Genomic DNA, 26,367 nt, shown 5'->3' with positions numbered 1-26,367 from the left:
TTTCATCTATTTCACCTGTTTGATCTAATAATGTAACCATAAAAAAATAAATCTATCGTTTAAAAGTGAAAATTTTTATTGTAAAAATGTAACTCAGGTACAAAATATACAACTCAATATTTTTTTTTTTTTTTTTTTTTTTACAATATAATACATCTCATTGGTCATTAAAGTTTAGGCAGAAACGGTCAAAGTGCAAAAAGTTCCATATAACTAATTAATGAAGTTCACAGAAAAGATTCCCACTCACCAGATACCAATGTCCGGTTCTACCCAACATACTGAAAATCAACAAATACCTATTCACATCTCCTGTTAGTAAGTCCAGTTGGCAGAAAAAAAACAAGACAAAAAAAAAACAATTTTTTTCCATAGTACAGGAACTAGTAATTACTGAAAATATACAAAGAGAGTTCTTATTTCCTTTGGTGCAACAGTAACGGTAAAGTCCTCCATGCTTTTCGTAGACATTCTCTCATCTACATAGAAAAAAAGATTAAAAAAAAAAAACAATTAGGTATAACTAGCACACTAAATATGCAATACGTATATTAAAAACATATTCAGTCCTTTAATATAATAAATAAGCAGAAGGAACTTCATCTTCTTTCAGTTCCACCGCTGCTTCATAGCTATATCGAACAATTCTGAAAACAGCTAGGTGACTACTTTGATTGTAGGTAGATTTTTTCTATATAAGAAAGTTCTATAACTTTCGAATACACTTGTTTTCAAATGTTCGGTTTGCTGTCAGTGAATGAGAAAACACTTGCTTACATTCACAAGCTGCAAATCAATACATAGCTAGTCAGCTGAATACAATAGTGGCCTGCTTAGACAATGCTCTGCGAGCTTAACAGCTGGACCGCAGACTGATACATTGTAGCAAACTCATTTAGCTCACAGAGCATGATCTAGACTGTACACAATTGTAGCCCGTTTAGACAATGCTCTGTGAGCTTAACAGCTGGACCGCAGACTGATACATTGTTGCATAATTGTTGACAGAAACTACTTGGGGCTGGTTTCCAGTATCGGTGATCGATGGCCGAGACTCTAAAGGAGGGGATTCACGATTCCGTGCCAGGCAGAGACTGTCAGATACAGATATTTGTGCATGATCTGCTTTTCAGTGTTTTAGATTGCAAAATGCAGAACAGACACCGCCACATCAAGACCCCGATTCAGGAAACCACAAATTAACTAATGCTTACATTACCTTCTAGCTGGGATTATCTTTTGGATACACGACCAAAAGTTCTACATTTAAACAACATATTCTAAATTTTCGTTTCTCATGATTGCCAAGATTTCAGCTTGCAGTAAGGTTGATGAAGAAGTATCCAGAGGCTGAAACCCATTCAGAGCGTAAACGTCCTGTGACATGTGAGTATTTCCTGCAATTGTATTCAGTGCAGTAAATGAACTGCCCAAATCTCTCACCCCAAGGACTTGCTACATTGTATCACATCCAAGTAATTGCTTGAAGTATGGGCTTTTTAGCTCACAGAGGATTGTCTAGAATGCTGGTGGGGGAAATAAGTTGTTACCAGATGGGCAAACTCAAACAGTAAAGTTTGGCGTCCGTACTGAACACCTATCGTTCAGGCACGGACACCGAACAGTATCACGGACTTCACTAGGAACACCGGGTGTTTGTCGCGCTGTCAAGTGCATGACAGCACGGTAAACACCGCTTCTGATCGGCGGTGAAATCAACCCCGCCGGTCAGAGAGCCGCGGTTCCCACGCTGTCAAAAGACAGCGAGAGGGCTAAGCTGTGATCGGAGGTATAAACGGTCACTGAGGCTGCGCTTGCAGTAGTTCATTCACCCCAGACATGGATTACGGCGTGCGACAGAACGGACAGGTATGGTATATTGTTTTTTTTTTTTATTTTAGTTTTATTACGGGAGATGAGATCTCAGCGCCGAGATCTCATCTCCCGAGATCTTAATGCCGAGATCTCCATCTGTACATGTCCCAGCAGCCATTTTCCAATAGTCCACCGCACAGTAAACCATGTAAGTGTGAGGGCTCTGGACTTTCACAAAATGCCACTGAACACCCGCAGCAACGCACATCGAACACCCCCCTCATCCCAGCCTGTGGCCTGCAGCAATGCTTCCATCTAGTCTCTTCTAGCAGCGACCCTGCTCCACCGTGGCCTGTAAAGTATATCCGCATTATAAGACGAACCCCCCCCCGTCTTATAATCCGAAAAATAGGGTATGTCAGGAAATTATATTTACTCTACATTAAAAGCATACCTCTCTAGTTTCAGAAAAATGTTGATATGTCGAAGTGATGGCCATACGTCTCGAAAGGCACAGTGGCAAGCTGAATCTTTCTGCTCAAAGTCATAGTTTTTAACCCCTTCATGACCCAGCCTATTTTGACCTTAATGACCTGGCCATTTTTTGCAATTCTGACCAGTGTCCCTTTATGAGGTAATAACTCAGGAACGCTTCAACGCATCCTAGCGATTCTGAGATTGTTTTTTCGTGACATATTGGGCTTCATGTTAGTGGTAAATTTAGATCGATAATTTTTGCGTTTATTTGTGAAAAAATCAAATTTGGCGAAAATTTTGAAAATTTCGCAATTTTCAAATTTTGAATTTTTATTTTGTTAAACTAGAGAGTTATGTGACACAAAATAGTTACTAAATAACATTTCCCACATGTCTATTTTACATCAGCACAATTTTGGAAGCAAAATTTTTTTTGTTAGGAAGTTATAAGGGTTAGAAGTTGACCAGTGATTTCTCATTTTTACAACAACATTTACAAAACCATTTTTTTTAGGGACCACCTCACATTTGAAGTCACTTTGAGGGGTCTATATGGCAGAAAATACCCAAAAGTGACACCATTCTAAAAACTGCACCCCTCAAGCTACTCAAAACTACATTCAAGAAGATTAACAACCCTTTAGGTGTTTCACAGGAACTAAAGCAACATGGAAGGAAAAAAAGGACATTTTAATTTTTCCAACAAAAATTTTCTTTCAGCATCAATTTTTTCATTTTCACATGGGCAACAGGATAAAAAGGCTCCTTAAATTTGTTGGGCAATTTCTCCTGAGTACACCGATACCTCATATGTGGTCATAAACCACTGTTTGGGCGCACGGCAGGGCTCAGAAGGGAAGGAGCGCCATTTGACTTTTTGAATGGAAAATATGCTGGAATATTTAGCGCTTGCCATGTCGCGTTTGGAGAGTCGCTGTGTGCCTAAACACTGGAGCTCCCCCACAAGTGACCCCATTTTGGAAACTAGACCCCCCAAGGAACTTATCTAGATGCATAGTGATCACTTTGAACCCCCAGGTGCTTCTCAAATTGATCCGTAAAAAAAAAAAAGTACTTTTTTTTCACAAAAATTATCTTTTAGCCTCAGTTTTTTCATTTTCACATGGGCAACAGGATAAAATGGATCCTAAAATTTGTTGGGCAATTTCTCCTGAGTACACCGATACCTCATATGTGGTCATAAACCACTGTTTGGGTGCACGGCAGGGCCCGGAAGGGAAGGAGCGCCATTTGACCTTTTGAATGGAAAATTAGCTCCAATCGTTATCGGACACCATGTCGCGTTTGGAGAGCCCCTGTGTGCCTAAACATTGGAGCTCCCCCACAAGTGACACCATTTTGGAAACTAGACCCCTTAAGGAACTTATCTAGATGTGTAGTGAGCACTTTGAACCCCCAAGTGCTTCACAAAAGTTTATAACATAGAGCAGTGAAAATAAAAAATCATTTTTTTTCCTCAAAAATGATTTTTTAGCACGCTATTTTTTATTTTCACAAGGGTAACAGGAGAAATTGGACCAAAAAAGTTGTTGTCCAGATTGTCCTGAGTATGCTGGTACCCCATATGTGGGGGGGGGGCACTTTTTGGGTGCACGGCAGGGCGCAGAAGGGAATGAGCGCCATTTGACTTTTTGAAATGAAAATTAGCTCCAATCGTTAGCGGACACCATGTCGTGTTTGGAGAGCCCCTGTGTGCCTAAACTTTGGAGCTCCCCCACAAATGACCCCATTTTGGAAACTAGACCCCCTAAGGAACTTATCTAGATGCATAGTGAGCACTTTGAACCCCCAGGTGATTCACAGAAGTTTATAATGCAGAGCAGTGAAAATAAAAAATCTTTTTTTTTCCTAAAAAAAATTTTTTTAGTTGGCAATTTTTTATTTTCACAAGGGTACTAAGATAAATTGGACCCCAAAAGTTGTTGTCCAGTTTGTCCTGAGTACGCTGGTACCCCATATGTGGGGGGGAACCACTGTTTGGGCACACGTTGGGACTCAGCAGGGAAGTAGTGACATTTTGAAATGCTGACTTTGATGGAATAGTCTGCGGGCGTCATGTTACATTTGCTGAGCCCCTGTGTGCCTAAACAGTAGAAACCCCCCACAAGTGACCCCATTTTGGAAACTAGACCCCCCAAGGAACTTATCTAGATGTGTGGTGAGCACCTTGAACCCCAAAGTGCTTCACAGAAGTTTATAATGCAGAGCCGTGAAAATAAAAAATCATTTTTTTCCCTCAAAAAAAATGAATTTTAGCACACAATTTTTTTTTTCACAAGGGTAACAGGAGAAATTGGACCCCAAAAGTTGTTGTACAGTTTGTCCTGAGTACGCTGATACCCCATATGTGGGGAGGGACCATTGTTTGGGCACAAGTCGGGGCTCGGAAGGGAAGTAGTGACGTTTTGAAATACCGACTTGATCGAATGGTCTGCGGGCATCATGTTACGTTTGCAGAGCCTCTGATGTGCCTAAACAGTGGAAACCCCCCACAAGTGACCCCATTTTGGAAACTAGACCCCCCAAGGAACTTATCTAGATGTGTGGTGAGCACCTTGAACCCCCAAGTGCTTCACAGAAGTTTATAACGCAGAACCGTGAAAATAAAAAATCTTTTTTTTCCTCAAAAAATGATTTTTTAGCCCGCAATTTTTTATTTTCACAAGGGTAACAGGAGAAATTGGACCCCAAAAGTTGTTCTCCAGTTTGTCCTGAGTACGCTGGTACCCCATATGTGGGGGGGAACCATTGCTTGGGCACACGTCAAGGCTCGGAATGGAAGTAGTGACGTTTTGAAATACAGACTTTGATGGAATAGTCTACTGTCGTCATTACGTTTGCAGAGCCCCTGATGTGCCTAAACAGTGGAAAACCCCACAAGTGACCCCATTTTGGAAACTAGACCTTCCAAGGAACGTATGTAAGATGTGTTGTGAGCACTTTGAACCCCCAAGTGCTTCACAGAAGTTTATAATTCAGAGACGTGAAAATGAAAAAATCATTTTTTTCCACAAAAATAATTTTTTAGCCCCCCAATTTTTTATTTTCCCAAGGGTAACACGAGAAATTAGTCCCCAAAAGTTGTTGTGCAATTTTTCCTGAGTACGCTGATACCTCATATGTTGGGGTAAACCACTCTTTGGGCACACATCAGGGCTTGGAAGGGAGGGAGCACCGTTTGACTTTTTGAACGCAAAATTGGCTGGAATCAATGGTTGCACCATGTCGCGTTTGGCGACCCCCTGATATGCCTAAACAGTGGAGACCCCTCAATTCTAACTCCAACCCTAACCCCAACACACCCCTAACCACAGCCCTAACCCTAACACATCCCTAACCACAAGCCTAACCCTAATTCCAACGCTAACCCTAATTCTAACCCTAATTCCAACCCAAACCCTAATTCCAACCCTAACCCTCTTTCCAACCCTAACCCTCTTTCCAATCCTAACCCTCTTTCCAACCCTAACCCTCTTTCCAACCCTAACCCTAACCCTCTTTCCAACCCTAACCCTCTTTCCAACCCTAACCCTAACCCTCTTTCCAACCCTAACCCTAACCCTCTTTTCAACCCTAACCCTCTTTTCAACCCTAACCCTAATGGAAAAATAAAAATATTTTCTTTATTTTATTAGTTGTGCCTACCTATGGGGGTGATAATCGGGGGGTTTATTTACTTCTTTCATTTTGATCACTGTGAGAGTGATCAAAATGAAAGAATGGAATCTGCAGCCGGCAGATTCGGGCGGGCGCACTGCGCATGCGCCCGCCATTTTCTAAGATGGCGGCGCCCATGAACCGGACCCGCCGGACACCGGGAGCGACAGGGGGACTTAGAAGGTGCCGGGGGAGGTGAGAGGGGGTGAGGGGGTTATCGGATTCTGGCGGGGAGCAGAGGGAATGGGAGGGGGGCAGATGATGACAGCGGCGGCAGATCGCCGCTGTCATTCAGTTGCTGGGGGGCGATCGCCGGTGGGGGGGGTGGAATCGGTGTCTCCAGCCATGTCCGATGCTACAGCAGCATCGGCCATGGCTGGATTGTAATATTTCATCATTTTTCATTGATGAAATATTACTATCGCTCTGATTGGCTGTTTCACTTTTAACAGCCAATCAGAACGATCGTAGCCACGTGGGGGCGAAGCCACGCCCCCTGTGGCGAAGAACAAAGCCCCCTGTATCTGCGGGTTGGGTGACCTTTCAGTGACCTAGGTCACCCGACCCGCAGGGGGGCTTTAAAGTCATGACGCCACATAGGCGTCATGGGTCGTTCTGGCACGACTTTTCATGACGCCTACGTGGCGTCAAAGGTCATGAAGGGGTTAAATTGAAGGGTTGGCAAGGGAACATCAACAATCAAAACTTCTGACTTAGGGCTGAGTGTTGGGCTTTTTCAGAGAATGTGAATGAAAACACTTACCTAAAGTCGAAAACTTCTGACAATCATTTTGAGGCTATGTTCACACGTCGCTTTTTTTCGCGTTTTCGCGGCGGTTTTAAACGCGCGATTTTGCCACAAAAAATAAGCATTCCATGCATTCCTATGGGATTCTGCAATGCTGTGCTAATGCTGCGTTTTTCCCCGCGGCGGAATCGCTTTGCGGTAAAAAAACGCAGCATGCTCATTAATTTAGCGGAATCGCGGCGATCCCGCACCCATAGGAATGCATTGTTCTGCTTACTTTCCGCATGTGGCTGTGCCCACCATGCGAAAAGTAAGCAGAACATTTGCGGATGGTACCCTTGATCAGGAGGAGGGGAGACTCACCTCGGGGCTGCGGGTACCATATCCCTGTAAAAAATAGAATTAAAATAAAAAATATTGTTATTCTTACCTTCCGGCGTCCCGCGCAGCCTTCCCGCCTCTCTCCACGCTCCCGGTCCTAGTATTCCTTTGCGAGAATGACCGTGATGACGTCACGATCTCGCGGGAGCACGAAGTCTCACGGTCATTCGAGATGATGTCGCGGGAGCGCGAAGTCTTGCAGTCATTCGCGCAAAGGATTACTGGGACTGGGAGCGTGGAGAGAGGCGGGAAGGCTGCGCGGGACGCCGGAAGGTGAGAATAACAATATTTTTTATTTTTATAATTATTTTTTACATCCTATCTTTTACTATTGAGGCTGCATAGGCAGCCTCAATAGTAAAAAGTTGGTCACACTCGTCAAACGCTATGTTTGACAAGTGTGACCAACCTGTCAATCAGTTCTCCAAGCGATGCTACAGATTGCTTGGAAAATTCTAGCATTCTGCAAGCTAATTACGCTTGCAAAATGCTAGTTTTTCTGCAGGAAAATCGCGGGAATTTAAATGCGATTTTCCCGCAGAATGGAATCCGGAATTCTCGCGGTAATTTCCGTGAGAGTTCCACTACGTGTGCACATAGCCTGACACAAAAATTATTTTGATCTGTAGGTACACCTTAAGGCTATGTACCCACGTATGCAGAAAATTCCTGACAAAAAACGGACTCCTTCCCAGAAAACGAGCGTTTTTTTCCCGCGCGTTTTCCACACTTTTTTGTGCGTTTTTTTCCGGAGCGTCCCCAGTCTCATAGAATATAGTTAGAAATGCAGATTTTTCCGCAAAATTAATGCGCATGCTGCGTTTCTTACCGCGATGCGTTTTTTCACGGAAAAAAGCGCATCAATATGCACAAAAAGTGCAGAATTCATTCAAATGAATGGGATGCTTCTTGTAAGCATTTAAGCATTTTTGCCGGTAAAAACGCTTAAAAAACGTGAAAAAAATGCTTACGAGTGCACACACCCTAAAAGGCTGTCTGGGATAAAAAAAAAATGTCTTTCATAAGGTTTCAGCTATAGAATGTAACAAACAGCAATACCTATCCTGCCCAAGTCCAGTGCTGCCTCACCGCTGCTACTCAAGGCTTCACTGACAAGCTTCAACAGTGACATCACTACAATAGCGCAATGGCGGTTGAAGCCAATCCCTAGACTTAGCGGCTCTTCTGCTGTAGATGGGAGGAACTGCGGAGTCCAGTGATTGGCTGAAGTAGTCATGTGCATTATAGTTGTGAGATCACCGCTGCAGCTTGTTAAGGCTAGAGCAGTGGTGGAAAAAAAAATTGCTGGATGTAGGGAGAGTGAGTATTTGTTATTTTCTACAGCTGCAACCCTATGGACCAAAAATAATCCCGGAGAACCCCATTAAGCTTGATTTATAAAAATGAAAAGAATCCCTTTAAAGCGATATAATTAATATTTTGATTCCCTATGATTGAGAGTGCAGCTGCAGGAACCCGATCGGATAACTGGAGTGGAGAGACATCTCTACACTGGCAGCAGTAGATGCAATAAATGTCTCATACATGAAAATTCCGCAACCAAAATCATAGCAGAATGTGGGTCATCTGCTCCCAATGTTCAGAACTCCAAAGTGGAGAATTTCTACATTAAGGCTATGTGCACACGTAGTGTTTTAAAACGCTTACTAAAAACCGGACTCCTTCCCAGAAATCGCGCGTTTTTACCGCGATTTTACCGCGATTATGATCGCGATTTTCGCGTGCGATATTCAAGCACTTTCCAAGCGATTTGAAGCATCGCTTGGAAAGTGATTGACAGGTTGGTCACACTCGTCAAACATAGTGTTTGACAAGTGTGACCAGGTTTTTACTATTGAGGCTGCCGATGCGGCATCAATAGTAAAAGATAGAATGTTAAAATGCTAAAAAAAATAAAAAAAAATCGGTGTATATTTACCTTCCGGCGTCCCGCGCTGCATTCCCGGGCCTCAGCGTTCCCAGTAATGCCTTGCGAGACCTGTGATGAGGTAGTCTCGCGTTGCTATAGCGATCTCGCGAGACCGCTAGAGTCACGCGACACTACGTCATCACAGGACCGTGCCGCAAGGCATTACTGGGAACGCTTAGGCCGGGAATGCATCGCGGGACGTCGGAAGGTAAATATACCCCGATTTTTTATTTTTATTCTTTTTTTTACAGGGGTATGGTACCCAGGGCCTGGAGGACAGTCTCCTCTCCTCCACACCGTGGGTACCAACCGCACATGAGACGCTTAACTTCCCGCATGGTGGGCATAGCCACATGCGGGAAGTAAGCGATTCTCATGCATTCCTATGGGTGCGGAATCGCGGCAATTCTTTGCGATTCCGCACAAAGAATGAGCATGCTGCGATTTTTTCCGCGATGCGATTCCGCCGCGGAAAAAAGCGCAGCATTAGCACAGCATGTGCGGAATGCCATAGGAATGCATGGGGGGCGTTCTGTACACGATTTTTAAGCGTTTTCGCGCCGAAAATCACGGCAAAAACGCTTAAAAATCGCTACGTGTGCACACAGCCTTAGTGTACAGGAGGCACAGAATGTACTATGAGATATACCTGCTATGTTTGGGTATAGCCGTAAGTTCAGGAAATACTTATAGTGATAATTAAATTAAGAAATTACTCATATTTCTTCCTTACTATGTGGCTGAGGTGTTATAAAACGTACTGCTCTTTGATCTAAGGAAAGAGGGGGCTTCAAAAGATGATACTATAGGGTGGAGGAGCACCGCTGTGCAGATAACATCTTCCCAGTCTGTAGTACTGGCATTTACATACATGTAGAAGAATAACAATCTACCAATACTATGAAACCATAGTATCATGTTAAAAAAAAAAAAAAAAAAAACAACACTCCAATGGAAGGACTTAAATAGTAATGACTGATTAGGAAGTATGTACCCACCACTGTCTTTTTGCTGTGTGAACTTCCACTTCCACCGCTTCATGGTGGTCAGGTCCCAGGTTCCGGTAAGAGAGCGTTCCTCTATTAACTTCACAGTTCCCAGAGACTGAAGAAGAAGCTAAGATAAGAAAAAAAAAATGAATAGTTAGTGTGAGGAGCCCATGCTAACCACTGCAATTATTACCAATAATTCAGTAATATGGAAAACTCAAGGTGAAATGCTTCAATCACATTGGATGCATTTTTATTTGTTAAGCAGTAAAGAAAAGCTAAAATGTAGCACTAAAGGGGTTATTGGGCAAAATTAATTGATCAGCTATCCATAGGATTGGCGGTACCGGTAATTTATAGATTGTTATGGGGCTGAGGAGCTCCACTCCTTTAGGAATGAATGGAGCAGCGGTTCGGTGTGTGCGCGCTTCAGCTCCATTCTAACACGGATAAAAGTGCCTCGTTCTGCCAAACCAGTGTGGGTCCTGAAGAAGTTACTACCTATCCTGTGCATAGGTGGTTATGTCCTTTCAACCCCTTTAAATTTAGATCACTAGAAAATGTGCGGAGAATGTATTTTGTCATAAATTATCTTGATTTTTTTCTAAATTATAAGTTTTTTTTAAATTAAAAAAAGTTTTACTAAAAACAATGGTTTGCCTATTTTTCGATTAGTAAACTTTCGATTTTTTTCTTCAATGTCTTTTTTCTTTTACCATGGAATCCCTATATATTTTAATGCATTCATGCCTAAGCATTAAACAAGTAATATCTTAAGACCGCTTCTGTTAGACCTATGGCTATCAATTAAAACCTTCTAGCATTACAATGGTGCCTGGATTTCCCCTCTAAACTCTCTTCTATAATACATATACAGCTCTGGTAAAAATAAAGAGACCACTTTCAAATGTTCAGTTTATCTGATTTTTCCCTTTATAGGTATATTTTTTAGTAAAATGTAAATTGTTCTTTTAGTTTACAAACTTCTGACAACATGTCTCCGAATTTCCAAGCAATAAATTTTGTTTTCTTTTTCTGAAAAGGAGAAATGGTCAAAATAAAAAAAAACACAACAGTGCTTTCAGACCGCAAATAGTACTATGAAATCAAGTTCATAATCATATAGAAATAACAATATTAATGTTTTAACTCAGGAAGAGTTCTGAAATCGATACTTTGTGGAATAACCAAGATTTTTAAAAACAGCTTTCATGTGTCTTGGCATGATTGCCACCAGTCTTTTCACGCTGCTTCTGGCGCAAAAATTTAACCAGTTCTCCTTTGTCTGATGGCTTGTGACTATCCATCATCCTCTTGATTACAATCCAGAGGTTTTCAATGGGGTTCAGGTCTGGAGAATGGGCTGCCCATGACAGGGTTTTGATGTGGTGGTCTCTTATTTTTTGTCAGAGCTGTATATATGAGCCTAGTAACTGGAAATGATCCATGCTGCAGCCACTTTTTCTGGAGTCATTGTGGTCGGATAAAGCGATGACTCTATATGAAAGCACATGTGAGAACACAAGGTCAACCTCAGAGGAAAATATTGTGTCTGAAGAGAACATCCTACTTGAGATTCATTAAAGCACTAGTAAATAGAAGTCCTTGCGTTATCTGCCTCTAGCAAACTCTAGACTTTTCATTATTAAGCCTGTATCTGGCAAAGCAGCGTGAAAAGCAACTGGCCAACCACTTGTGCCGCTTCCGGGGGTACTTATAGAGCGTTGTCGGATCCCAATAAGCAAATCTGCACTTATGCACTGGAGGAAAAAGTATCACTCTATAAGGGTTCATTCACATGCGTAAAAATACGCCAAGTCCAATGCTAATGTTAATCAATGAGTCAGTGCTGATCTGCAGGTTTTTCCTTAGTTGTATTCGGCCTGACCCATGTTGCCCTCTGTGAGACCCGATGGCTCTGATGAGCGATTACATTACTGATGTCAGTGTTCTTCAGAGCCACCGAGTCTCTGAGAGCAGCGTAAGCTAGGAGTGGCTGCTGCTAAAGCCTATGGAGACTCAGAACGAGGCTTCATAGGCTATATACGACAGACTCGAGGAACGACGACGTGGAAAGTGCTGGATTACGCTGGATCTACGTGGAATTTTTTTTTTTCTTATTTTATAAAAAATTAGTGAACAAGAGACAATGTCTTGAATTCATTTCCCTCTATGTTTTTCAGGTTTCCATTTGTGGACTATGTCGGACCTGCATGGCGTCTCTTTTTGGTGAGCACAAAAAAAAACACGTATATTACTTACCTGTAATGAATCAGATTAGTCTATGCCTGATGAAGAGACCTGAGTAGTCTCGAAAGCTTGCAATGTGTTACCATCTTTTCAGTTAGCCATTAAAAGGTATCATCCACTGAGGACTCTCAATTCTGAATATTTTTCTATCTGCTGGCTAACCCGGTACAAAGATATACATCTTTCCTGATATATTTACACACACACACACACACACACACACACACACACACACACACACACACACACACACACACACATTTATACAACTTTACTGACTATAACAATTGCCCCCTCAACCCCACTTTAAGTGGAAAACTATATACAACGACCCACCAACCAAAGGGTGAAGAATTAGTAACAGGAGGAAATATAAGGGTGCTGTCGTGGGTTTCGTAAAAACACATTACCGGTAAGTAATATACGCGTTTTCCTATCACCCATGACAGCACCAACAAGAGAATTACTCTATCAGGGAGGAACCACAGCTTATAGAACCCTTTTCCCAAACGTAAGATCAGAAGAAGCAGAAAGATCTAGTCTATAGTGACTATAGAAGGTGGAAGGTGCCATTGCCCTTGTAGTGTGGGCCCTCAGGTCATCCGGGACCGGTCAGCCTGCCCCCACATAGGCCAACTTGATAGCTTTCCTTTATCCACCTTCCATCCCCTTCCTAGAACCCTGGAAGGAGATAAAGAGAGCCTTATCCTTCCTCCAAGATTTTGTTGCCCGTAAGTAGTGAAGGAGGCACCTCCTGAAATCTAGGGTGAGAAATTTCTTTTCCCTCTCATTCTTCGGATTAGGACAGAAGGAAGGTAGAGATATCTCCTGCGACCTATGGAATCTGGACACTTCTTTAGCAGATAGGCAGGATCAGGTTTTAAGACTACCCTATCATCCATTACCATAGTAAAGGAAGGATATTAATAATAATAATAACAATAATCTTTATTTATATAGCACCAACATATTCCGCAGCGCTTTACAGTTTAACAGTTCCAAACATAAGTAACAACGTTAACAATACAATAATTAAAGCAAAATAAGATGACCCTGCTCGTGAGAGCTTACAATCTACAATGAGGTGGGGGAGATACAAAGTACAGGTGTGTATTTACAATGATGTACTTACAATGATGGTCCAGCCATCTTGAGGGAGTGAGGGATGGAAGGATCTGCTGAAAGGGCCTAAATGTCACCGATTCTCCGCGCCGATGTAAGGAGTATGGTTTTTAATGTAACTAGCTTCATGGATCCTTCAGCAAAAGGTTTAAAAGGGGTTCAGTTAAAGCATTTAGACCAAGTTTAAGTCCCATGGAGGGACCCTGGTCATCGGGACTAGTTTGGATCTAGCGCAGGCCTTAATAAATCTGACCACCCACCGATTACCTGCAAGGTTGTAATTATATAGAGCCCCTAAGGCTGACACCTGAACTTTCAATGTACCAAGTGCCAGGCCCATCCGATTTGAAACACTCCATCTGATTTGAAAGGTGTCCACAGCATGGGGATTCTCTTTCGGATTGAGGGAATAGAACATCTTTACTTTGCTGTTCTGACGAGTGGCAAAAAAGTCGATCTCCGGTCCCACCCACATGTCCACCAAACGCCTGAACACCGTTGTTTTTTTAGAGACCATTTGCCCTGCAGAAGTGGCCTGTGGCTCAAAAAGTCCGCTGTTACATTGTCCTTCCCCTTGATGTGGAGTGCGGATAGTGACAAGATGTTCTTCTCCGCGAGGCTGAAAATACGTTTAGTCACATTAATTAGGGTCCGAGACCGTGTGCCCCCCTGATAATTTAGATATGCCACAGTAACCTGGTTGTCTGATAATATCTTCCCATGATGGTGTTGCAGGAATGGTAGAAGAGCCTGTAATGCATTCTCTACTGCCCGAAGCTCTAACATATTTCAGGAGGCTTTTCTTTCAATTGCAGACCATGCCCCCCTGAACTAAATAGTCGTCCAGATGTGCTCCCCACCCCCTGGGACTGTCATCTGTGGTAACTACCCTGGTGATGTGAAGAAACCACGGGACCCCCTCCCGAAGGGATTTTATGTTCAACCACCAGCGAAGAGAACATACAACCTCCTATGGTAGTGTTGCTAAGGGGAGAATATATGGCATATGAATATATACAAGAACCAAAACTGTACCACTATATAGACGCTTTGCTGAATATTGGGATCATGTTGCTTTAAGATACTTCTGATTTTTCTGTATTGTATAACCCATCTTGGCTTCATCCACTAGGGTGGATCGGGCCAGAAGACGATAATTATGTACATAATGATTATGTAGCGATATGGGAACATATGAGATCAATACTAATTTGCTATTTGGGGTAAACAGTAATTTGGAAATGCACCCATGATGAAACACAATGAGACAGCGCGATTTCTGTTATAAAAATGGTATACCTCGAATTAAAGATAGAGAAGAATCATTTTGACATGATACACCTTGTCTTGTGTATTCTTTTCTCTGTGCACGTATGATCTCTGCCAGAGATCCAATTCGGCCACAGACAATTAAGACGGGCCACACCCTAGTGTGGCAGAATCCATAGAAATCAACAGTTGGCGCTCAAATAGTGGGGCTCAGGCCGATACCAGACGATCACAGCCGCAACAAAATCTCCCCCAGGACGGACGTCTTTCCAGCAGGATGAGGCTGCAGCTCGAGACCTGGTGAGAAAATATATCATCTTACCTACCCTTCTGTATTCACGTCCGGCTGGGAGGAGATAGTTGGCTGTCTACTCTGAACCCTTAAACTGACCACGTTTGAAAGTCCTGATTCTACGGACCGGTCAGATATATAATTCCTTAATTGTCTGTGTGTATTGTCCGGTCTAACCAATTCGGAGGGTGTGTCTAGAATCTGTCTAGTATCTGTTAAAAACTATTTCATACTGCACTAGGGCTACTAGAAACATAACAGAACAGAGTACAAAGGGGGTGTTCACACTGGGTCATCACCCTGGTTCCGACCTTAGACGGTCGAAGAAGAGATATATAGATATACATATATATATATATATATATATATATATATATATATATATATATATATATATATATATACACACACATACACACACACACATACACGCACATATAGGTGCTCACATCCGGCCATACGCCCACGGTATAAACTGGGCCCGGTGACGTGAATGACACGGCATATATATATTTTTAAGGAAAGAGGTGATTACTATTTTCCCCTTCTGCTGAAATATCAACCACCTATCTAGAGGTGATTACCACTATTTGCTACACCTAAAGTGGCAAAAGCCCAGCCTTAGTTGCCTTGGTAACAAAAGAACAGTGAAAGGGATAAGGAATACATTGATTATTGTATTGCTATTCATAATAGTTTTTATGTTTTGTAGAATTGATGCATTGTTGAGACACGCCTGTCCGCAGCTCTCATACTGAGTATATTGCCATACTGGTTAGAATGCTACTTCAGCTGCATTTCCTGAATTCAAAGTGTTTGACAATCACGCTAAATTATCTGTATTCAGTCCGGAGGGTAAAAAATTATATTTTTCAGAGTGTAATAAGTTGTTTTATAGTATACGCACATACACAGTAACCCTTCAGGCATATTTATAATTACGGTAATCTAAAAGTTTATGAGATTTTTGCTAAAAATACAGTGGTTGAAAATTAAGTTATAAACATGGGTCATACCGAGTCTAAGACTAATTATTTTTCTGCTCAAGAGGTAGTGGCACAAAGAGAAGGCAAACGGTATGTTAAAAATGCGAAGCTCCTCCTGAAACTTACGGGGTCTACAACCCGAGGAGGGAGACTTGATGAGACAGAATGGAAAAATATGTTAATTACCAAGAAAGGATTGTTACGTGATAAAATACTTGGAGGGATGCAGAAGCATGGTATAGAACTTCCAGAGAAATTAAGAGACAAATGTGGGTTGAAGAATGTGATTCTGCCACTGGTGAATATATGTATAAGCCACCTCTTGATAAAATGACTCCGGCTTTGGCAGCTGCACCTGCACCACACAAACCACCTCCGTATTCTCCAGAGGGGTGGACATGTGCAGTCTGCCAAAAATCAGAACCCAGATTGGAGGGACACATGTGCCGTTTGTGGGGCACCATGCCCACGCAAATCTACCTCCTCCTCTGTGCTAACACTCTGACAGAAGCTCAGACAGAGTCCATCTCCTTACGACAAGTCCTAGCACCAAAAACCCACCCTGGTCACGATTTCCTTAATTGTCTGCCTTATCTGCTTTGCCTCTCTGCTTTGCTGTTTTGGTTGTTTGCATACGTGATTGTTACCTCAGCCAGCCTGAAAAGGAAAAAATATAGATAGGGAGACATACTGAGCAAATTCACTGTCACTCTGGTTCCGGTCCTGCTCTCGGCTTGACCGATGATCGCAGAAGTCTGAACTGTGTCTCTCACGGTGAGCAAGTGGGAGTAGAGGCTTGATTACTCTGAGTGATTTTCTAACCTCTGAGTTCACACGTGGCGTTTTTTTCGCGTTTCCGCTGCGGTTTTAACCTCGCGATTTTGCCGCGAAAAATAAGCATCCCATGCATTCCTATGGGATTCCGCAATTCCGTGCTAATGCTGCGGTTTTTGCCGCTGCGGAATCGCTTCACGGTAAAAACCGCAGCATGCTCATTAATTTGCGGAATCGCGGCGATCCCGCACCCATAGGAATGCATTGCTCTGCTTACTTCCCGCATGTGGCTGTGCACACAATGCGGAAAGTAAGCAGAACATTTGCAGATGGTACCCACGGTCCGGAGGAGAGGAGACTGTCCTCCGGGCTCTGGGTACCATATCCCTGTAAAAAATAAAATTTAAAATGAAAAAATATTGTTATTCTCACCCTCCGACGTCCCGCAAAGCCTTCCCGCCTCTCTCCACGCTCCCGTTCCCAGTAAGCCTTTGCGAAAATGCCCGCGATGGCGTCCGTTCTCTCGGGATCGCGAAGTCTCGCGGTCATTCGCGCGACGTCATCGCGAATTACTTATTTTTTTTTACATTTTATCTTTTTACTACTGATGTGGCATAGGCGGCCTCAGTAGTAAAAAGTTGGTCACACTTGTCAAACACTATGTTTGACGAGTGTGACCAACCTGTCAATCAGTTCTCCAAGCGATGCTACAGATCGCTTGGAAAACGCTAGCATTTTGCAAGCTAATTACGCTTGCAAAATGCTAGTTTTTCCGCGGGAAAATCGCGGGAATTTAAAATGCGATTTTCCCGCGGACTGGAATTCCGGAATTCTCGCGGTAATTTCCGCGAGAGTTCCGATACGTGTGCACTTAGCCTAAGTGGTTGATGACTTCTTGCAGGTTTCCCACCGGACATCATCTGGCTAAGATGATGGTGTTTTAGCTGCAGCATAGGTTTATAGGTTTTATTCTAAACGGGTGGATGGGTAATTTCAATTACCGTGTTGATGTGACTGAGTGATTGCGCTCTCCCTGAAAAGTATGGTTTGCCCAGGTGTAGATTTTTCACCTCTACAAATCAGGCTGGCATATGGATAGGTAAATTGTGAATTGTTTTGGTGTCAAGGATTCGCAGTATTTGATGTCAGTACCAGTTTTAAATTCATTGTCTTTTGTCTTTTGTAGTGTGTATGATTTGCCAGCAGGAGGCGTACTAGCATGTGGTTAAAATTTTTGAATGCATTCTATGTGTGTATACATTTATATATGTTGTGAAATTAGAGAATTGGTTAAACTAGTTTTGTTCTGCATACTATAATTATAAGGTTAGTTGTTAAAATTTGTTCAGGTAGAAAGAGAATTACTTGAATGGTAATTGCTTTGATTTGTACAGATATCTGTCCTCTCTCCTCCTGTACCAGTTATGACTTGTATTGTTTAACATTATTGTACTTATTATTATGTATACCCCTCCTTACATGTAAAGCACCATGGAATAAATGGCGCTATAACAATAAATAATAATAATAATAATAATAATAATAATAATATCTCTGTGAGATCCGAGGTCTATTGTTACTTTTTAGTTATTATTGTTTTACTAATGTCACTACATTTCTTTATGAGATGTTTTCCTTGAAATGTTTTAAAGCGAAAGTTTTGAGGAAACAGAAATTTTAACAATTTATCAGGTATTTTTATACTACGCAGTTTCTGGATGCACAAGATTTGTGAAATACTCTGGTGTTAGTTGTTGGTTAATTCCCTATATTACTGTGTTCAAGATAGCTAGACATCACTATGTTCATTGAAGACCCCTTTACTCGGACATAAGGAGTATATACATACATACAGCTTTTACAGTCACATATCCAACTGTTCATAACCCCGTGAGAATTTTCTTTCAAGACGCACACATACACATGTTTTTCAGATATACTCAGAATTCAGATGATAGAATGGGTGGGAGCAGTCAGCCAATATCTATAAGACAGATATGACCCATAGTGGAGTGAGGAAGAAAATGTACGTTAAGAAACCCTCCGATCACGAGGGGAGGAGCATTAGATAAGAAGGGATAGAAGAATGTGTTAATGAGTAGAGAGCAGCGTCCCAGCCTCAGGTATTATGAGGTGTTACAGGACCCTGAAGCATTTTATAAGATGGCAGAGGAAGTTAGGAAAAAAGGGATGAGGAAAGGAATATAACAAGATTACGGAATTTTATGCAAAACAAATATGTACACAGGAAGATGTGTCAGTTGCAATATCTGCATTACATTCATTTATACTTCTATATACATTCCCGATGACTGGACGTGTGCCAGCTGTCCAACGCAGAATGCAGAATATCATGAGACTTGTTCTGACTGTCAGATGACCAACCCAAAGAGCCGTACCTTCTTTCCAACTATTTATATAGACGGCACGTCTTATGCTACATCCTGTCCAGTATCCATTATAGTTTTATTAATGTAGTTTATGAAAAGAATAATGAAGAAAAAGATGAATATGACATGGAGGTATATAATTAAACAGAACAGGAGAAGACAGGAAATAAATAGCTCAGACTGATAATCTACAATATTTATCGCTATATGGTGGGGGGGGGGGGACATAATCATCATCATCTTTTAAGCCTTAAAGCTCGTACTTTTGTACACAATCTACTCCACGCAAGCACTCAGGGAAATACCAGGAGACAGATACCCTAGTAAGCAGTTTGCCAGACCCCCATTCTCCAGGATGTCATGCAGGGGAAAGGAGAAACTCTGGATAATTTCTTCCACCAATGTAACAAAAAGTTTCTGGATCTCAGATTTCAAATTAGTTCCCAGTTGGAAGAAGCTTGACACCCACCAACATCGAGCTCCAGATTTTAATAGGGTATTGGCATACTGATTCCACAACCCATGAAAGTACGTATACTCTTACAGCCCCCCGCCACAAAAATACAATAGAGAAACAACATCTCTCACCCAGACAGAGGTTGAGGATACTCCTCTCAAATTCCTGGTGGGTCCCGATGCAATCAGAAGAGTAATCAGGGATATTGATCTACTTGTTGAAGAAGTATGTAGTCTTTTCTGTTTTACAGGACACATCTGTAGATCATGTGGGTATTGAACTAATGGCACTGATCCCAGACTCAATATTGGCAGGCTGAAAATCCAGTTTGTAAAGGTGGGGCCGAAGTCAGTAGCTTTGCTGCCAAGGAAATTGCAATATTCACCCTCCATTTCATAATTTGTAATTATTTTTATCAAGTTATAGATGATACATGACTTATGTGCTGTCAATGAAGTTATAGTACTGAACACATCTAAGGTGCCAAACCCACACAATTCCATTTATTTTTCTATGGTTTACGGTGATTGACCTGGCCAATGCTTTCTTCAGTTTATTTCTACAAGCTGCAAGCCAGTACCTGTTTGTTTCTACATATGGTGCCAGCAATATATTTGGACTATGATGCCTCAAGGGGCACAGTATAGCCTCTCTATGTTCACCTGAGCCATGATCATGGTCCTGGAGCCCAGGAAGAAGACACATTCCATTGTTATTTTTTACAATATATTATTATTATAATTATATATATATATATATATATATATCTCCTCTTCCTCTGACTGAAGACAGCCAATACTGCTCTTCTACACATGCAACCTTTTTATAACTATTTTAAGGTTAACCAAAGAAGGCATCAATGGGTTTTATATGCTAAATTGCAATCACATTTTCACAGCTCTAAGGCTATACTGAACTGTTTTGCCTGTATGTCATGAAGAAGCCTGACCATGTAAATGGAGTCCTAACACAGCTTCACGGAGGAAGACAATGCCTTCCTGGCTTCTACTCTCCAAGACTTGACCAAGTGGCTCGTGGAGTCCCAACCTGCATGAGAACCGTGTTTGCAACCCACCTGTGCTGGACAAAGCTTCTGATATTTTTTATGGGTCACCAGTTGAAGATCCTGGCCCAAAGCACCTGTCTGCAATGCCCTACTCTGCTCCCGGACAACGTCATCATCTCCAGATGTGCTGTCCAGCTACTCTTCTACCTCTGCCAAAGGGGGGAGGAAGATGGAGGATGAAAACCACATCTCTGACACATTAGTGGAAGAGGTAGTCGACTCTGAAACGGCTGAACGTGATTGTCTTGCTGTCATGAGGCAAGGGAACACCTGGAAGATCCTGACCTGACGCTCTTTCTGGATAGACCAAGGTATGCAGACCAAGAAGGCAGTTTGAACACTGGTATAGCAGTAGCTACAGAAGATACATGCTGCCAGCAAAACCACTGCCTATATCCAAAAGGCAGGACTGCGGGCCTTGACAGAAGCATACGAGAGGTCCACTCAACATGAAGCTATCAAGATCAATCTGGAGGGAAATAGACTTCATCACGGCTAACAGAACGCCGGTCAGACACCACAAAGCCATACAAGAATTAATGGAGTCCTTGTTGATGCCAGGAAGAGTTGCGGTGGTAAAAGTAAAAGCACACACCCTGGAGACACTTCAAGGGAAGCAGTGGGCAACAGACTAGCTGAAGTAACAGCAAAAGAAGCAGCAGTAATACCGGTTGACACGGAAACAGAGGAAAAGGGATAACCCTGGAAAAAGATGTTCTGACACTCCAGAAACAAGTATCCAAGGAAGAAAAGAAGAAATGGACCTAAGATGAAGTTATACAGGATGAAATACTCTTCATCCGTCTGCACTTATCTTTTTCCTAGCTCAAGGGGGTAGTCAGTCACCAAGGGGTAGTCACTCATGAGAAGGGTATACTGACATTCCGGTATAATGTCTCCACCCCAAGAGGAACATATCAATTTGACTACTGTCTCACAATAAGAATGTCCAGGCCCCATGGCACAGTTTCATATCGGGTTAAATACACAATTCATCTGTGTCAATACTGCTGAAATAGGGGAAGGTTCAAACTGGGAGGATTAGTCTCTTGTTGGGTGGCACACTGGTGAAAGTGACTGGAGACCTCAACCAGCCCAGGCCCTGCAGCGAAGGGACAAATGGGTAATAAGCCTATTAAGCCGCATGACCCTGTTCAAAGCCCATTTTAAGGGTCAGAGTGACCTTCCAGATTCAATACTCCCCGTCACTGCCGCTCACTGCCCCAAGCAGGGATACATAGTTCTGTACCTTACTATTGACAACCCTTCAGAGAGTGAGCAAGGGTTATATGTACTAGGCTCAAGTACTAAACTTGGGAGGGAAAATGGTGACAAAAAAGGTAAATTTTGGCTAAGAAGCATAGATACCAGTGGGGGCACACAGGGAGCACATGACAAATTCAAAGTCGAGAACGAAACAATAGTTGTGTTTAAATGTACCATCACCGTAAATAAGAATGCAAAGCGGATAAACTATTTATGCAATAATCAACGGTTTATAAAATATACTGGGGATGTCATAAAGGCAATTATTGACCCATTAAGTTTACAATAGTTATTTTATGTCCTTTGATCATATTTTCCTTAATTCTATGCTGTATAGCTCCATGCCTTAAGAAAATGATGATGAAAACTATGGAAACCACAGTGATGACCATGCATGCCGATTTTGAAGATCCCCTGTATGAAAGATGTCCCAATGAAAACATGCAAGCACCACCTCCGGAATATGCCTGCCTGAAGCAAACCAACGAGGGAGAGTCCAGGATCTGACTTCCTCCTGTGCAAAGTCCGTTAGGAGGGGGTCCATCTACTAGAGATGGGTCGTCTCGTATATACAGTGAAGATTAGTTAGTTAGGTTACAGCATTGTTGAGATAGGTAGGCCGGGAGGACAGATCGATAGGTTCGACGAGATTAGGATTTTGATTTTGCATATTTCCAAAGGAGGGACTGTTAAGGGGAGAATATATGGCATATGAATATATACAAGAATCAAAACTGTACCACTATATAGACGCTTTGCTGAATATTGGGATCATGTTGCTTTAAGATACTTCTGATTTTTCTGTATTGTATAACCCACCTAGGCTTCATGTAATACTGGGTGGACTGGGTGGATCGGGCTAGAAGATGATAATTATGTACATAATGATTATGTAGCGATATGGGAACATATGAGATCATATGAGATCAATACTAATTTGCTATTTGGGGTAAACAGTAATTTGGAAATGCACCCATGATGTAACACAATGAGACAGCGCGATTTCTGTTATAAAAATGGTATACCTTGAATTAAAGATAGAGAAGAATCATTTTGACATGATACACCTTGTCTTGTGTATTCTTTTCTCCGTGCACGTATGATCTCTGCCAGAGATCCAATTCGGCCACAGACAATTAAGATGGGCCACACCCTAGTGTGGCAGAATCCATAGAAATCAACAGTGTCAGTGTACCATCCAGATACCCCTGCAACTTATGTTGGCTTTCTAGAACGAATCCCTGCAACTCCCTTGAGTGGATCTGGGCCCACTTCACTGCCGGGATACATGAGGTCAGGGAGCCCAGGAGGGACATAACACTTCTGAGGGTCATCCTTGGATTTTAAATTGACCTGGAGATGAGACTGAACAGCTTTTCGTTCTTTTGTTCTGGCAGACAACATTCCTGCCAGCAAGAGTCGAGCAAGAGTCCCACAAAGATTTGTGTCTTTTGTGGCTGTAACCTTGACTTCTCCAGGTTCAAACACCACCCCAAATTTTTTAAGATGGTGGCTATATCCTCCACTTGATTGTGGCAGTGAGTGAAGGAACGGCCTACTATCATATCAGGAAATCGTCCAGATATGGGTTGACTAATCTGTTTCTTTCTCTGAGATAGGCCGTCACCTCCACTACTAGTTTTGTGAAAACCCGAGGGGCCACTGCCAGGCCAAAAGTAAGTGCCTTGTACTAGAGGTGTCTCACAGTGCATCACATTGGTACCGCCACCCGAAGATATTTCCTGAACGCAGCGTGTACTGGCACATGGTAATACACGTCCTTCAGGTCCAGGACGGCCATACAGCAATTCAGAAAGAGCAGATGAATTGCCAATTTTATTGATTCCATTTTGAACTTTGGAATCTTCAAAAACTTGTTCAGGCCTTTCAAATTGAAGATCGACCTCTGACTCCAGCGCTATCTGCTCTGAGACAGACACTCGTGGGGCCGTAATGATGAATCTGTCTGGGGGATACCTTCCGAACTCCAATCTCAACTCTGCCCCCACCAGGTTGAGAATCGGACTGGATGAGAGTGCGTTCCTCCCCCCTGGGAAAGAGAGTCATTTGGAGAACCTCCGCCCACATCGGGAAGAGGTACCGAACAGGAATCCTTTGGATTTTTTCGGTCCGTCTTCCTGTCTCCTCTGCTCCGTGGGGATGTTCTCCTCCAGTTGTATCTCTTCCCCCGAAAGGACTGCCTGAAAGAAGATAAGGGAGGCTTCGGGAACCCCTTTTTCTTATTGGCTGCTTTTTCTAAAAAGTCATCTAAAGCTGAACCGAATAGATATTGACCCTCACCGGGTAGAGAACAGCTTCCCTTTCGCCTGAACATCCCCTGGGCAGCTTTTCAACCAGACCGCTCTCCGGCCTGTGTTAGATAGTACGGCTGATCTGGGGGCCAGCCCGGCTGAGTTGGCCGATGTATCCGTTAAGGAAGCTGCTGCTCCCCTGATCATTGGAAGCGTGATTTTAATGGCTTCACTGAACGAATCATCGATCAATTGGTCTTGTTGAGCACATTGTAGGATCATGAGGGACCTCACTGTGCAAGTTGCCGCAATGGCTGGTCTCAATGCCCATGTAGATGACTCATGTTTCCTTAAGGAAGGTATCAACTTTCCTATCAAGGGGGTCCTTTTATAGTCCTGAGTCCTCAAAGGGGAGGGATGAGGTTTTTGGGGCCTTAGATATGGCAACGTCCAACTTGGGAGCTTTACTCCAGGACGAGGAGGCCTCCTCCTCAAAGGGATACTTTCTTTTGACGGACTGTAAGGGGCCTTTCCTTTCCGTATTTTCCCACTCTCTACTGAACTGATGAGACTCTGCAATTTCTCGTTCATAGGAAACACTCTACGCTTTTTCTGAGGTGCCAAACATAACATCTTGGATAGATCTCTTAGGCCTCTAATCCACCACACCCATTGTGGACCTTACTGCCTTCACTTGTCCACCTCCTCCAGAGGAAAACAATAACCTAAGCCCGAGTCAGGCTCTGATTGAGGGGAATCCCAAGTATCCCTCAGAACTCCCTCATCCAATGACCTTGATGGTGAAGGAGATACTTCAACCCTATCCCTTCTTGATGTTTCCCCTGAAAGGGACTGGGTATTTAATGAATTCTCCACCTCGGCTGTGATGAGTCCTCAGGGTGGAAGAAAAGTCAAGGGTCTCATTGGCCACCGTGCCATTGATACACGGCTGGCATAAGTTTTTTGATCATGCACTGTCCAGATCCTGCCCGCATAGAGCACAAACTCTGTGCTTTGACTTCATCCTAGAGGGCTCCTACCAGGAGGTCAGATAGAGAAGGAGAGGTGGAGAGAGAGATTTGCATTATTAAAATGGCATTCTCATAGCTCACAAACCACTCAGAAGAATTAAAAGGTACCGGAACAAAAGGCAGGATGTCGTCCGAAGGGCCTCCTTTAGGGACCGCAAAATCTTCCATCCTGGAAGAGCTGCGCCGACTTGTCCAGGAATCCTTGGACCTAAGCTCACTGGATCGTCCAGAACTCCCATTCCGGTGAGGCTGGCGTCGAGGTCACTGCGGGTGATCTCACTCCTCATGCTGCTGCTGTGGATGCAGGTTCTGCTGCTGCTGGCGCTGTGGAGAGGGCTGCTGTGCCTCCATCGATGCACCGATGCCCCTGCCTGGCCGGCAATCCACCCTTAAGAACTATGCTGCTGGCTGGCATTTCCTGCAGCTTCCGGTACTGCCCCCAGAAGTGTTCTCGGTTGCAAAAGTCCCGGCTGCGTCATCAGAGCTCGACTTCCTGTCACCGGCCGCGCTCTGACACTGCGCCAGGATGCAGAACTGCGGGCTACCATGTGGTGAGGGTGACGCAGGCTCCCGCCCGACCAATGATCGGAACCGCATTGGGGCCCCCCGCGGCGCTTCCAGCATCACTGGCGCAAGCAAGGTTGGTGCCCTGCCGCCCCCGACCGGCCCAGGCCTGGGATCTTCCATCTTCTTCTTGCGATGCCGCCATACAGGTAAAAGGCTCCGCCCGTCAAGGACAGGAAACCACTGATGCGGACAGAGGAGCCACTCTTTATCTTAAACGTTCCCTGAAGGGTGGATCCCCTCTCTCGTTGGTGCTGTCATGGGTGAAAATTATCTTTATTGATTAAAAAACCATATGCAATGGTCTACACCAAAAAAAAAAACAAAAAAAAACGTGCACAAACAAAAAACAGCCGTGTACCCAAATTACCAATTAAAAATGGGTAAGCTAGAAGTCCCTCTTATGTTAACTAAGCTGTCGCCTTCCTGGCTGCGGAGGTTGGCACCCTGGGGGGGGGGGGAACGTCGCGGCACCCCCGCTCCACGATGGCTGACCCTGGGAGCCCTGTAACACCCTACAGCCACTAAGAGAACTCTTCTGCCCGATGTCTTAAAGGAACCCCTATCAATAGACATAGACGATCCTATATCTAAGAGGACCCTAGACCCCAGTTAAAAACAAAAAAGAAC

General features: G+C 43.2%; 1 protein-coding gene and 1 long non-coding RNA gene across 2 annotated transcripts in view; one reads left to right on the top strand and one right to left on the bottom strand.

Annotated features, from left to right (window-relative positions):
- Nucleotides 1-58: 58 nt before the first annotated feature.
- MAN2B2 (mannosidase alpha class 2B member 2) overlaps nucleotides 59-26,367 on the bottom strand; it is a 95,097-nt gene continuing 68,788 nt past the window's right edge. Inside the window, exons 18-19 of the mRNA XM_073574518.1 lie at nucleotides 10,028-10,145; nucleotides 59-479 (exon numbers count right to left, since the gene is read on the bottom strand). Coding sequence (XP_073430619.1) covers nucleotides 391-479; nucleotides 10,028-10,145 — 207 coding nt within the window. The 3' untranslated portion in view covers nucleotides 59-390. The remainder of the gene's footprint in view (nucleotides 480-10,027; nucleotides 10,146-26,367) is intronic.
- On the top strand, nucleotides 14,718-22,952 carry LOC141088445 (uncharacterized). Its single transcript, XR_012231955.1, has 2 exons — nucleotides 14,718-14,959; nucleotides 22,228-22,952. It is a non-coding gene; the product is annotated as an uncharacterized lncRNA (long non-coding RNA).

Source organism: Dendrobates tinctorius, unplaced genomic scaffold (genome assembly GCF_039654945.1).
Source record: "Dendrobates tinctorius isolate UK_male_01 unplaced genomic scaffold, ASM3965494v1 ptg000039l, whole genome shotgun sequence".
Taxonomy (NCBI): domain Eukaryota; kingdom Metazoa; phylum Chordata; class Amphibia; order Anura; family Dendrobatidae; genus Dendrobates; species Dendrobates tinctorius.
This window is presented reverse-complemented; position numbering and strand designations above follow the sequence as displayed.